The 14,988-nt window shown below is 46.4% G+C and overlaps 2 protein-coding genes across 2 annotated transcripts in view; both read left to right on the top strand.

Annotated features, from left to right (window-relative positions):
• The window catches only part of LOC143986898 (uncharacterized), a 1,277,526-nt gene that overhangs the window by 881,103 nt on the left and 381,435 nt on the right, over positions 1-14,988 (top strand). The gene's annotated exons all lie outside the window — the stretch shown is intronic.
• Positions 357-3,251, top strand: LOC143989719 (uncharacterized). Its single transcript, XM_077489992.1, has 2 exons — positions 357-464; positions 1,702-3,251. Exons 1-2 carry the CDS (start codon positions 401-403, stop codon positions 2,946-2,948), a joined length of 1,311 nt encoding a protein of 436 aa, XP_077346118.1. The 5' UTR covers positions 357-400; the 3' UTR covers positions 2,949-3,251.

The raw sequence follows: 14,988 nt of genomic DNA on the forward strand, positions 1-14,988 counted from the left end.
AGCCAATTGACCTACCTGCATGTCTTAGGATCGTGGGAGGAAACCGGAGTACCCGGAGGAAACCCACGCAGGCACAGGGAGAACATGCAAACTCCAGGCAGGTAGTGTCGTGGTCAGGATTTGAACCAGCGACACTACTGCTAGGTGAGAGTGCTAACCACTACACCACTGTGCCGCCCTATTCATGATAGACTGAAGGAGGAATATCCTGTGTAAAGGTCGGCCACTGAGGAGAGAGTTGCAGTAGTCGAGGTGGGATGTAACCAAGGAGTGAATATGTTGTTTTGTGATGTTGTTAGTCAAGAAGGGGAGAATTCTGGAAATGTTGCAGAGATGAAGGCGTCAAATGTAGCCGAAATCAGAAGAAGAAGAGAGGTATGTGAGGGATGATCAGCAGTCTATGGAGGAGGATGGAATAACGGGGACATTTATAGAGGAGGACACTCCTACAGAGATCAGCACAGGTGGGTCATTAACACTAAATACATTCCTCCACCCATACTGCTCACTGATTGGTCCAGAGTAGGGCGGGGGCTGGGTGATATCAGCCTGTAATCCCCTGGTCACTTTCCTGAGCTGTGTTCCCCGTCCTGTATTCCTGGATTTCTCTCCGATAATCTTCCTTCTCTGTGCTGCCGACACAATTTATGTATCTAGACTGGATTTATGGAGATTCTGGGGATCAGCTGGCAGGCCAATGGTCTTCTGCCCCATGCCCAGGTCTAGTAAGATCTCTGACAGAACAATCCCCCCAGGATTACTTGTTGTGTTGTCTGCTGTCTGTGCCGGGTGGAGGGATATGTCTGTATAGTCTCAGACCCAAGTCACTGAGTGCAGTCTCAGGAGATGGGAGGCAGCGGTGTGGGACCTCTGCAACTTGTCTCATGTAATCATTTCATCTTCCACTGATTACTGAATACCAATATTATGAGTCCTGACCCTTACACTGTATAATTTATATTGTACGTTACATTATTCTGATACTGTATAGTCTTAAAGTGGAAATCCAATGTCATCCTTTCTAAACTAATACCATAGGGGTTATCTATAAGGATATAGATGCCTCCTGCATGTATCCCTACCTGTCAAATGTCTCCCCTCTGTCTGTGATGAGAACGGAAAAACTGCAGATTCTGTGGGTGGGTCTGTTGTCTGGAGCTCATGGGTGGAGTCGTGATGTCAGTAGACTCCCTGTCCACCTCTACACCCCCCTTTTCAATATGCATTTTTTCCTGTGTATTTCTTACACTGAACTTCTGCTATGATCTCTAACATCCAGTGAAAAGAAAGGAAAGTAACCACATGACTTCAGCATGCCCAATTATGCTGAGGTGGAACATCCAATCCTGGCAGAGCAGCAGAAGAAAGGAGTGGGAGGGAATTAAAAAATAATGCATGTCTCTTAGGTTAGTGCACGAGATATGTAAATCACCTGTCACTCACAGCAAGGGGGAGGATTTGAAATAGTTTTTCTCTGTCTAGATTTATCTCACTGAATAATAAAAGACGATTGCTCAGAGATGGAATAACTCTTTGTGGAAAGACTGGGCTCAAATAATAGGTAATCTTATACATTATGACATAAAAAAAGGGTGGAATTGTAAGATGCTCAGAGACAAAGCTGTCTGATGTGGGCGGAGTCCTGGTTTAGGGGAACCAATCAGCTCATGTCTAGTAATAATCTTTGTATTTCTATTTTAGTAGATGGACGGGAGATGAGGAAAACCTCAGAGGATTGTCTCACTTTGTCTCCAGACTGTAAAGTAGAAGATGAGGACATCACACAGTATAGTCCAGGAGAAAACCCGACTACCTCAAATGTCCATCCGGCACCACACAGTGTAGATGGACCATCGTATTCCTCTTATCCTGAGGAACCTCAGACTGTGAGGGACGGTGCCGTCCTTCGAACAGAGAAGAGATTTTCCTGTACTGAGTGCGGGAAGTGTTTCCATTCTCAACTCCATCTTATTGAGCATAAAAGGACTCACATGGGAGAGAAGCCACATTCCTGTCTTGAGTGTGGAAAATGTTTTGTAAAAAAATCACTGCTTGTTACACATCAGAGATCTCATATAGGAGAAAAGCCATATTCCTGTACTGAGTGTGGGAAATGTTTTTCACAGAACTCCCATCTTTACAGACATCAGAGATCTCACACGGGTGAGAAGCTATATTCCTGTTCTGAGTGCAGGAAATGTTTTGTGCAAAAAACAGATCTTGTCAGACATCAGAGATCTCACACAGGGGAGAAACCATATTCCTGTCCTGAGTGTGGGAAATGTTTTTCACAGAAGGCCAATCTTTGCATACATCAGAGATTACATACTGGGGAAAGGCCATATTCCTGTCCTGAGTGCAGGAAATGTTTTTCACAGAAGTCCCATCTTGATAAACATCAGAGATCTCACACAGGGGAGAAGCTGCATTCCTGTTCTGAGTGCGGGAAAAGTTTTTCACAGAAGGTCAATCTTTGCATACATCAGAGATTACACACTGGCGAGAAGCCACTTTCCTGTACTGAGTGCGGGAAATGTTTTTCAGACAAGTCCAATCTTTACAGACATCAGAAATCTCACACAGGGGAGAAGCCGTATTCCTGTTCTGAGTGTGGGAAATGTTTTTCACAGAAGTCCCATCTTTACACACATCAGAAATCTCACATGGGGGAGAAGCCGTATTCCTGTCCTGAATGTGGGAAATGTTATTTACAGAAGTCCTACCTTTACAGACATCAGAGATCTCATACGGGGGAGAAGCCACTTTCCTGTCGAGCGTGTGGTAAATGTTTTTCAGAGAAGTCCAATCTTTACAGACATCAGAGATCTCACACAGGGGAGAAGTCATTTTCCTGTGCTGAGTGCGGGAAATGTTTTTTACGGAGGTCCGATCTTTACAGACATCAGAGATCTCACACGGGACAGAAGCTACTTTCCTGTCCTGAGTGAGGGAATTGTTCCTCACTGAAGTCCTGTCTTCCTGTACATCGGGGATCCCAAATAACCCTCGAGGTGTATTGGTGCCTTGAGTGAGGGAAATGTCTTCTATATGAATGTTGCTGGACATCACAGCTCTCATGTGGGGAAGAAGCACCCCCTGATATACACCTCAGATATACTCCATGGCTGATCTTCATCATGTAAGAAACAGTTGATAAGGAGATCAGAGATCACCAAAGACATGGATGAAGTGTCGTACCGTGTTGGCCATTGATAGCAGTAGAAAAATAAAAATGGAGTCATTACCTTTCATTGGTTGAGTACATTTTGTGGTGGAAGATTTCACAAACACTTAAGCCTTGTACACACGGTCGGAGAATCCGTCGGAATGCGTCTTATCGGACCGTGTCGTCAGATAATCCGACTGTGTTGTATGAATCGGACTGATTCCGTCCGAATCTCCGTCGGACCCAATTTTCCAACATGTTGTAAATATTTCCCGACCAACTGGTTCGATCGGACATACTCCGATCATGTGTAGCGAATTTTGATCGGACCAAGTGCCACGCATGCTCAGATCAAATTCCTACATCAAAGCTATTGGCTACTAGCCTGAATGTAGTCCCATCGTAACGAAATTACGTCATCACGTTCTGAAAGATCTGATTTTTCGACAACTTAGTCCGACCGTGTGTATGCAACAGTTTCGGACACAATCCGTCGGACTACATCCGACGGACAAAATCCGACGGATTTGGTTGGCAGAATCTCCGACCGTGTGTACAGGGGCTTAGAGGTCTATTTTTGAAAAAATATATATTTTAACATATTGACAAGTATTTGTGAGGAATGTTGGCCGTATTTATTTCATATAGTGATTTTCTATGATCATCAGCTCCATTCAGTGTCCATAATGTGGTATTTCACATTTTTTACTGATGGAGATATTTTAGGAAAAATAATTAATTATGGCCAATAGAAGGAGCTAATGATTATAGGAAATCACAGTGTTACTCTGGGGCCAGATTTTATAACATCTGGAGAAATGCTTTTTGTGATGATAAAGTGAACAGAGCACCCAAAAAACTCTGTGAGAAGAACCAGGGCAGCCATGTTGTTTCGAATTTAGAGGTGATTTGTATATCCTTTCCATGTGCACCTTACTGCAAAGGCTGGATATAGATTGGGGGGACAATTGGCAGAATTTGGTGTGGGGACACGCTGGATGCCTTCAGCTGTCATTGTGCTTTTGCTGGGCGTCCATTGCGTCCCTGCGCCTTTAAGGAGGGGTGGGCTTCCTCCAGGCAAACCTACTCCTAATCTTTCCACTGCTATATGTGTTCCAACCTGGAGACTCTGAAAACGCTAGTGTTAGGACCGCAGTATACAGAGGAGGCTTGGCGTTTGAAATGTGTGCAGCTAGAACCTTTCTGTATTTAGTGTGAAATTTTAGACAGGACAATTTGTTTTGTCTTTTTGCAGGCTGGCTGGTAAGTGTGCTGGGAAATGTTTATGTTTTGTGTGATGTAGAAAAGGAGACACTTGACAGCAGTGATCTGCTTTCCGTAATCCCGGGAGGACATCTGCAATTCACAAACTTTTAGCTGCATTCCAAAACATCCTGGAATGGAATCAATGGAATCAGTCCATTGATAGGACACAGCAGAACTTCTTACCCAAATCAACCAACAGCACAACAAAGCATGGCAGACAGGCAACCCTTTGATTAATTTATCATAAACCTCATTACCAAAATGCAATACACATCCCAGTCTGATTCTAATGCCGCATACACACGACTGGACTTTTTGACAGCAAAGGTCTGACGGAACGAATCCGTCGGACAATTCGATCGTGTGTGGGCTCCGCCAGATCTTTGCTGTCTGAAACTTTAGAAATAGAACATGTTTCAAATTTTTCCGCCGGACCCAGTTCCTATGGAGAAATCCGCTCATCTGAATGCTAGTCCCATGGACAAAACCGATGCTACGGCAGCTATTGGCTATGATCTTCCTTATTCTAGTTTTGGTCGTACGTCATCACGTTCAAATGTCCGTTCATTCGGAAAGTCTGTTTGGAACTCTGACGAAAGTCTGTCGGGAAGACCGTCGGACCTAGTCTGTCGAAAAGTCTTTTCATGTTTACGTGGCATAATAGTCATCATAAACCCTTCAAGTCCAGGGTTAAGTAATTAGAAAAGCAAGTAAATATCCGTCCTCACTAATAGTATCAGACTCATTGTCTGTCATCAATAGTTCAGCAGGTAGAAAAGCCGAATACACATTTATGGGCGGCTATTATGAGATATTACTACCCACAAAGTCACAATGAAAGTATGTTGTATATCTCCTGAGATTATACCATTACAGCAAGAATAAGGACACCTTTACCTGTCTCTATTAATTATCAGCATTTTAAGCCTGAACACCTCTATATTAGAAGGTATGGAAGGCAGGTTGGACACATTACATCTTCTTACTGAAATAGACATCTGATACCCATCATATTTGTATTCCTTCACATGGTAATTTCATGCTGGACAATAATATATCAATTACAGATGTGTAACTATAGGGGTCACAATTGGGATCTGTCCCAATGATTCAGGGGCCCGCGTTGCTCCCCTGTCATATATGTCTGCACCTGGATGAGAGGGTGGCATATAGAGCAGCCGATGCTCTGCATTCTCCTCTCTGGGGCCGCTGAATGTCTCCAGGAAGGAGAGGAGGAGAAGCGGTGTTTCAGCAGCAGGCAGGAGAATGCAGAGCAACAGTTTCTCTATATGCCACTCCGCTGCCCCTCCTATCCATCCTCTGTGTTTCTGGCAGGCATTGGTTGCTATAACTGCCAGCTCTGCTTCCTGACTCTGGCTCCCGTTTCTTGGTTCCAGGCTGCTCCTGCCAGGTAAGTGCTGAATTTGTTTTCCACAGGCTTCTCCCACAAGGAAGCCTAGCAAATAAAAAATATGCCACAGGAGTGCCCAGAACCTGAGTGAGTACATGGTGTGCCCTACTGTAACACTGACTACCTGTCATATTGTCCCCGCAGTTGTCACACTGCCCTCGTCATACTGCCCTCTTCCTGTCACACTGCCCCCACTACCTGTCACGCTGCCACCGTCTTACTGCACCCTGTCAAACTGCCCCCTTTCTGTCTCACTGCCCTCACCTGTCATATTGCCCCCACCTGTCATACTGCCCCCCACCTATCATACGGCCCCCTCTGCTGTCACACTGCTCACCTTCATATTGCCCCCTCCTTTCACACTGTCACAATAGTCATACTGCGCCTTTACCTGTCACAGTGCCCACTTCACACTGCCCGCCCACCTGTGACACTGCTCCCATCACACTGCCCACAGCACTTCCCTTCACACTGCCCCCCACCTGTCACACTGGCCCCCTGTCACACTGCCCTGTCATACTCCTGTCACATTGCCCCCTTTTGTCACAATACCCCATCACACTGCCCCCACTTGTCACACTACCCCCCCTTTACACTGCCCAACCACACTCCACCCTGTCACACTGCCTTCCTGTCTCCCTTCCCCTCTCCTGTCACAATACCCCCACCTGTCACAATATCCTCCGTCACACTGCCCTCCTCCTATCATACTGCCACCATCATACTGCCTCTCTCTTGTCATAACACCCCCCTGACACACTGTCCCTCTCCTATCATACTGCCCTCCTCTTGTTACACTGCCCCATCATACTGTCCCTCTCCTGTCAGGCCGCGTACACACGCGGGGACTGTTCGCTCAACTTTGTCCGTCAAACAGTTTCAGCGGACAGTCCGCTCAAAATTAGCATGGACGGACTTGCCCACACACGACGAACGAACAGTCCGCTGAAACCGTGCGCGATGATGGGAACGGCACGTACGACGGGACTAGAAAACGACGTCCTATACACTGCAATGCAAACTTCGGCGTGTAAATCCTTTCTGAGCATGCGCGGAACTTAGTTTGACGAACAAGCCTACACACGAGGGGACTGTCCGCTGAAACAAAGTTTCAGCGGACAGTTTTTCGGAATTTCCGAAAAACTTTGTTCAGCAGACTGTCCGCTGAAACTGTCCGCTGAAAGCCCACACACGAGCGGACTGTCCGCCGAAACACTGTTCAGCGGACAAAGTTGAGCGAACAGTCCCCGCGTGTGTACGCGGCCTCACAATACTCCTTAATCACACTGTCCCCCTCCTATCATACTGTCCTCTTTTCATACTGCCTCATCATACTGCCCTTCTCTTGTCACAATACCCCTTCACACCATCCCCCTCCTATCATACTGCCCTCCTCTTCTCACAATACCCCCCATCACACCGTCCCCCTCCTATCATACTGCTCTCCTCTTGTTACACTGCACCATCCTACTGTCCCTCTCATGTCACAATACTCCTTATCACACTGTCCCCCTCCTATCATACTGCCCTCCTCTTGTCACACTGCCCCATCATACTACCCATCTCTTGTCATAATACCCCTTGACGCACTGCCACCCTCTTATCACACTGCCCCTCACCTGTCACACTGCCCAGGTTCTCTTCTTAGATGTAATGTCTGCATTTGTTTTATTTTTTAGACTTACTTTATTTTATTTTCATCTGATGTCCTGGCCAGTAAAATGTATGTAAAACCTTTATCCCAAAAGGGACACAGCTGTAACTGATTAAAAAGTGTGAGCTGGCTTCAATTTGTTAGTGTGTTTAAATCTGCTACTACATTTAACACTCCTCTACCCCAGACTGAAGGTGTCCCCTGTGCTCCTTCATCCAGAGTGGGGAAACTCTTAATACAGGAGGTGTGTTATTGCGTGTGGCAAGTTTGGCGGGAGGATGGTGGGGGTCAAAATGCACCTTGCACCAGCCCTGGTTACTTTTTTCCTGCTGCCCTCAGACCTATGTACTCCCCTGGTCTTCCTCTCCCTCCCCTGCAGTGTTGCTGACCTCCCTCCCCTGTCATGCCAGCTGTTGAAGTGGGATGCTTTCAAGATTGGAAAGCCGGGGAAGAGGCAGGTAAATATGTAATTTACTGGCCCCTTCCTTTTCTGAATGTAACTGATCATTTACTGTGTTCCTTCATAACTGAAGCATAGTGAATTGTGTTTCCTATGCTTCCGTTTGTGAATGAACGGGAAGCTCTGTTCTGAATTATTCCTGTCTATTCATTCTGCTAAAGGTTCAGAGATGGAAATGGAGGGCTGTGTCCTCAATTTCCTTTCTCTGTCTCAAAGATGAAACATCCGAGGTCTGTTTTAGACCCCTGATATCTCACCAAAGCCCCCCAATGGAGCTCCTAAAAAAAAAATGTATAAAATAATTTAAAAATGCAATTGTAAAAAAAAGACAAAAAATGAAAAACTACTAACCCAGTCCACTGCCCTACTGACCACCTCCAATGCATTACTGACAAAGTCCACTGCCATTCTGACACCGCCCTACTGACTACCACCATTCACAGTCCTACTGCCACAAGTGGCAGAATGGGCAGGGTTACAAAGATTGTGGGGAAGCCCAAGACGGCAGGAAGGGGGGGCCCACTGCAGAACATGTGAAAGGGATCTGCTGCGGGACCATATTAAAGGGCCATGCAACAGAAGTAAAGGACCCTGGGATCAGTGAGAAGGGCCCTGGGCTCAGAGGGAAGAGTCTCAGCCGGAGTCGGGAGCCCTTCATGAATTCTTGCACCGGGGCCCTGAAGGTTCTAGTTACGCCTCTGACCAGTTACCAGAATATAGCCTGAAGGTATTCTAAGATCTCAATACTAGTGCTGGGCAAGCAGTTCGGACCGAGTATAAGTTCGGCCCAAACATAGCCTATTAGGCGAACACTCGAATTTGCAGAGCTCTTGCCAGAATGTTGGCCCGCCGTGCGACCCACAATGCACTGCATGCTGCACAAAGGTTTTTCCAATCAGGGCAAAGTGAATAGCTGGTCGTTAAGGAGCGGGCTGGGAAGTCGGGCGCGGAGTCCTTCAAAACAGATGAGTCATCAGCTGTCAGTGAAAAAAAAACATTGCCAGCAATAGAAAGATGTGGAAAAAATTGAGTGGGGGTCCCCTTAATCCATACCAGGCTCTTTGGGTCTGGTATGAATTTGTAAAGGGAACCTCATGTCAACATTTAAAAAAAAACACATGGGGCCCCATACCGGACCCTTATCTGAGCATGCAGCCTGGCAGGCCAGGAAAGGGGGGGGGGGACAAGAGAACGGCCTCCTTCCTGAACCATACCAGGCTGCATGCCCTCAACATGGAGTGATGTTTTACTCTCCACCCCAAAACACCTTTGGATATGGGCCTCTTCCCCACAACCTTGGGCTGTAGGCAAGGGGGTCTGTGGGCGGGGGGGCTTATCGGAATCTGGAAGCCCCTATAACATGGGGGCCCCCAGATCTCACCCCCTATGTGAATGAGTAGAGGTACATTGGCTTCTTTTAAAAAAAAAAACATCCCTTGTAATAGTAATATTGCACGACAAGTCCTCTTTACAGTGAGATTAGGTTAGGAAGCCTAAAATAAAAAGAAACATCACGGCTTCTCAGCCGAGGCTGCACCATTTTTTTAATGCAGAGGCCGGCGTGACGTCATAACATAGTGCCCGGCCTCCGATGAGCATAGAGACTCCGGCGACCATCTGGTCTACCAGAAATCTCTATGATCACCATCTGGGGATGGCGGATCCATTCTCCGACTAAACAATGGAAGCGGTAAGTCGGTAGAAGCACCGGAGGGCTGCCCATAAGAACGATCAATCGGCGGAACAGCCGCTATGATCATTCTTATGGTGTAGGGAATCGCCGGTTGAAAAGCCAATATCTGAATGATGTCTGTAGCTGCACCCATCATTCAGATATCCCCACACAAAGTCAAGGACGTCCCTGGATGTACCTTGGGCGGCAAGTGGTTAAAAGTCCCTATGTATGTCTCAGTGAGGTGAAGCTGCATTACTTACACATTCTGTGTTCTCTTAGCAGGAATTTACTCTTCTCCTTCTGCCATATGTCCCTCTCTCCACCCACAAAACCTCTGCTCTTCTTGATGACCTCATCCTTGGTGAGAGAGAGAGAGAGAGCACAGCAGCCATATTGGAAAAGGGCAAACAAACACTACATAACAAGACTATACACTTTGTAAATGGGCAAAGAAATTATCACATCACTACACAGACACATCCAGGGAAAACCCCATCAAGGAATACAGGAATCCCCCTTACAGTTAAAGGAGACCCCTGACCAGGAGGACTGCATGTTGGTGATGAGATGGGTTCCCCATCGGGCAATACAGGAACCTCCCTCCAGCTAAAGGAGACTCCTGGATAATATGACTGCAGGGGGGTGATCAGAAGGGAACCCCCCACCCAGAAATACAGAAACCCCCTCCCTCCCCCCAGTTAACGAAGAGCACCAGCTAGGAAGACTGCAGGCGGGTGATAAGAGAGGATCTCCATCTAGGAACTTCCCTCAAGTTAAAGAAGACCCCCAGTTAGGGCTAATGTGGGGGGTGATAAGAAGGGACCCCAATGCAGGAGTTCCCATATCTTCAACCTCCAGTTATAGAAGACTCCCACCTAGGAGGACGGTGGGGTGATAAAAAAGGGACCCCGATACAGGCATTCCCCTCTCTCCCCCTCCAGTTATAGAAAACCCCCAGCTAGGAGGACTGTGGGGGGATAAGAAGGGACCCCAATACATGAATTCCCCTTTCTTTTCCCTCCATTTATAGAATACCCCAGCTAGATAGACTGTGTGTGGGGGGGTGAAAGGAAGAGACCCCAATACAGAAATGCCCCTCTTTTCCCCCTCCAGTTATAGAAGACCCCCAGCTGTGAGGACTGCAGAGGGGTGATAAGAAAGGACTCCAATCCAGGAATATAGAAATGCCCCCCCTCCAGTTATAGAAGACCCCAGCTAGAAGGATTGCAGGGGGGGTGATAATAGGAGACCCCCATCCAGGAAGATTGGAACTCTCCTTCCTAATCAGTTCAAAAAGCCTCCCCAGCTGGCAGGACTGCAGAGGGGTGATGGGGGGATCTTGCTCTACTCACCCCGCTCTAGTGGAAAAAGACCACTGGCCAGGAAGACTGCAGGCAGCTGCCCCTCCCTTCCTCTGGAGAAGGTGAATGGTGTGTAGTTACTATTAGTGAGTGAGAACAGATCCAGAGCCCATACACATACAGCAGCCCCGTAGGGGGAGGGGGTGACTCACAGTAACTGAGGAGGAAGGGGCAGGTTGTCACTGCTACTTCTACTTCCTGTGTTCTCCACACTACTGAAACCATTCTCCCTTCACTCACTGTACCAGGATAGCTAATCCCGGGCTTTACACAAGGGGGAGGGTGGAGGATTCAGAGAGGAGGCAAGGAGAGGCATGTGCAGGGAGTTATAGCGCCCCCTTCCCTTCTAGTTAAATGCTCTGGAAGCCAACAGTAAGGGAGAGGAGAATTGGTGCTGCGGGGGGGCTGTCACTGATGTGTCCAGGCAGAAAGAAACCCAGGCAGAGGATTCAAAACCTGTACTGCCCGGGTGAGTCCCAGACAGGTGGCAACCCTGCTCTGAGTTTGGATTCTTTGTATCCATATGTAGCACTAACCCCCGAAGGAGCTGCTGGTTTGATTGGGCTTACCTTCTTCACCTCGATTTGTGTCTAGGGATTCCCGTGGTAGATGGCCCAGAAACTTTAGAGACTGACAACAGATCTGCTTAAAGGGATTTTTATTTGCAAAAAAAACGTAGTTAACAAACAGTCTTTTAGTATAGGATTAGAGGGTTAGGAAGAAAGTTCAGGTACTCTTAGTGTCAAAGTCAATAATAAAGAACTCTCTTACTTTGACTAAATCCAGAGAATAGCCATTCACAGCTGGATGTTCACTCAGGTTGGATAGTCCCTCTCTCACAAGGCCTAGCAACCAACAAGGTGCTTAAATCAGGAACAAGTCTCTGCCACAGACGTTGTTGTAGAACATGTAGGAATAAGTCTCTGCCATAGACGTTGTTATAGAACATGTAGGAAACTAGAACTTGTAGAACACTCGTGTAATACCTGGATCTTTCAGCCGGTTTGGCGATACCCACAAGATTGGATTCACTTAGGTCCCTCAGCCTCACCATGCTCTCGCTAAGAAGCCAACCCGTACGTGGCCTTCTTCTGAAGAGTCCTCCCCTGGATAGCTACGCAGTTGCTGGGCCTCTCCACAACCGGATACGGCACCGGACCACCTCAGAATCCTTTCTTTAGTTTCCTTGCCTCGGGCTAGCCAGCCCAGAGACAATAAGTCGGGTGGATCCGCACCCCAGGCCATAGCCTTCCTGGGGTCTGGTCAGGAGGACCAGGACCATTGAGTCAGAACATACTTCTGGACCGGAACCCCGAACCATGTGACATCTGCATCTTAAGTACCCTCTCCCAGAAAGCACAGCAAGAGTGACACTCCCACTGGGCAGGCTCTGAGAGAAAGTAACCTTAAAACACCCAACTTGACTGTGGTTCCATGCCTGCCAGAAGAGACAGTGGCCAGGCTGAACACACTATAGTCCAGTCAGACTGATGTTGAAGTCAAAATTTGGAATAATTATACCCAAACCAAACTGCAGTTCAGGTGTAACCTTAAATTTAAAAAACACATAGCACATGCTCTTCAGGAGTTGGCACTACACATATAACAGATGTTCTACATGACTAAATCTGCACTCAATTCTAATGCAAAATCACAGGTGCCAAAATGTCTCCCCCCTGAGCAGTAATATATTTCTATCCCCCTTGGTGGGTGTGGAGATGACCCCCATCTATAAAGATATACAGTACATACACACAGCACAAGGCCGTGTTCACACTACGAGACGTTTTTCAGGGCTGCAGTTCCTCTGAGCTCCACAAGGTGATGATCTCACCTCTACCCAGACAGGAAGTCTCTATGGAATACAGGAAATGACGTCAGGCACAGACAGGAAGTTCCAGGTGAGAGGTGAGTCAGGAGGAATAGAGGAGACATTGCTAGAAGAGGCGGTAATAAGATTTTATTTACACCCAGTAACCCCCCCCCCGTCATGTCCGTCCTCTTCCTCCATAGTCACTGTGACGTCTTTTATCCCCAGCAGATGATGATACACACATATATAGTGTGGAAATGTAGAATATCCCCGTATATTACAATGAGGGGATTTCTGGTCTGTACCACGAGGGGAGTTATTGATGTCAGTAAATGTCGGTTGCAGACATTGTATGTGGGGGGAATGAAATGATAATAAAGGTCGGGATTAAGGAAGATTTCTGTAAGATTTTACACGGGAGTGATCAGCGATCCCTCCAGAGACACTAGGTGCCTGCTTGATCTCCGTAATAGAGATCCTACATTTCTGGTAAGCGGCCATCTGTCATTTTTTTATTCCGTAACTGCAGGATGGGACTATGCAGTGAGAAGAAATCCGGGTGTCTATCATCAAGGATTTATTTTATAGACTATTGTATGTGCCTTATTGTAATTTTGGATATTTAAAACAATTCATATTACGGTGTTGGACTAACTTAGAGCCGGTTCACACAGCGGGCGAGGCGACACGACTCGCCTCGCCTCGCTCTCGCAAGTCGCCCCCGTTCTGTACAATGGAACCGTTCTGAGAGGAGCGACTCGAGTCGCTCCAACTCAGAAAAAAGGTTCCTGAACTACTTTTGGGCGACCTCGGGGCGACTTGCATTGACTTCTATACAGAAGTCATCTGCAAGTTGCCGCTGAGGTCGCGGCAGGTCGCGGCGAGGCAAGTCGGAGTCGCCTCGCCTCGCCTGCAGTGTGAACCGGCCCTTAGGCTAAACTATTTGTGTTGGTAGATGATACTTTGTTTTGTATCAATTGTTGTTTCCTTTTTTTTTTGGTAGCGCATCTATTCCTAATTTACACCTTTTCACAATAGCAGGAGCTCCAGTAGGAGTCGACCCATCTCCTACATTGTACAGAGGCCACTTTGATATGTAGAGATGGCCTTGCGGTTCGCCCGACGGTCGGTTCGTGGCGAACTTTGCTCGTTTGCGATTCGGCGGACTTCTGGCGCTGTTTGCGGCGGACATATTCGTTTACATTGTGAAGAACTTTGACCCATGACACATCCATCATGGGGTACAGGACAGTCAATTAAGACATTTCAGCACATGGACATACCCCCTACCTTATAAATAGACCTGATCTGGCAGCCATTTTACATTCTGTCTTTTGTCAGTGTAGGGAAAGGAAGCTATTTGGTGTGCAGTATATAGGGTGTAATACACGTATAAAATACCTTCAAATATAGAAATCATAGTATCTCTTTCATGACTAAGCCTATTTTTGACATTTGGTGTTTACAAGTTAAAATCCATATTTTTTGCTAGAAAATTACTTAGAACCCCCAAACATTATATATATATATATATATATATATATATATATATATATATATATATATATATATGTATATTTTTTTAGCAGAGACTCTAGAGAATAAAACGGTGATTGTTGCAATATTTTATGTCACGCGGTATTTGCGCAGAAACTTTTTGGGAAAAGGGACACTTTCATGAATTAAAAAAAAACTAAACAATAAAATTAGCCCAATTTTTTTGCATAATGTGAAAGATAATGTTACCCCGAGCAAATAGATACCAAACATGTCACACTTTATAATTGCACGCACTCGTGGAATGACGACAAACTATGGTACCTAAAAATCTCAATAGGCGACGCTGTAATTTTTTTTTCCGGTTACCAGGTTAGAGTTACAGAGGAGGTCTAGTGCTAGAATTATTGCTCTCGCTCTGACGATCGCGGCGATAGCTCACAAGGGCACGACTTCCGTATTCGTTTTCTTTGCTGTGCGAGCTCACAGCGACGGGGGGGGGGGGGGACGCTTTAAAAATTTTTTTGTTTTTTCTTATTTAATTAAAAATGAGTAAATTGTTTAAAAAAAAATTGATCACTTTTATTGCTGTCACAAGGAATGTAAACATCCCTTGTGACAGTAATAGGTAGTGACAGGTACTCTTTATGGCGGGATCGGGGGTCTTTTAGACTTTACACTTCAA

This window comes from Lithobates pipiens, unplaced genomic scaffold (assembly GCF_037356315.1).
Source record: "Lithobates pipiens isolate NorthernLeopardFrog02 unplaced genomic scaffold, aLitPip1_a1.2 Scaffold_18, whole genome shotgun sequence".
In the NCBI taxonomy this organism is placed as follows: Eukaryota; Metazoa; Chordata; class Amphibia; order Anura; family Ranidae; genus Lithobates; species Lithobates pipiens.

Excerpts from the sequence above, each read along its gene's own strand:
- LOC143989719 (XM_077489992.1), top strand. The coding sequence starts at position 401 with ATGGAGGAGGATGGAATAACGGGGACATTTATAGAGGAGGACACTCCT. Across the intron at positions 465-1,701 it reads TCCTACAGAGATCAGCACAG|TAGATGGACGGGAGATGAGG; the intron begins GTGGGTCATTAA and ends TTTCTATTTTAG.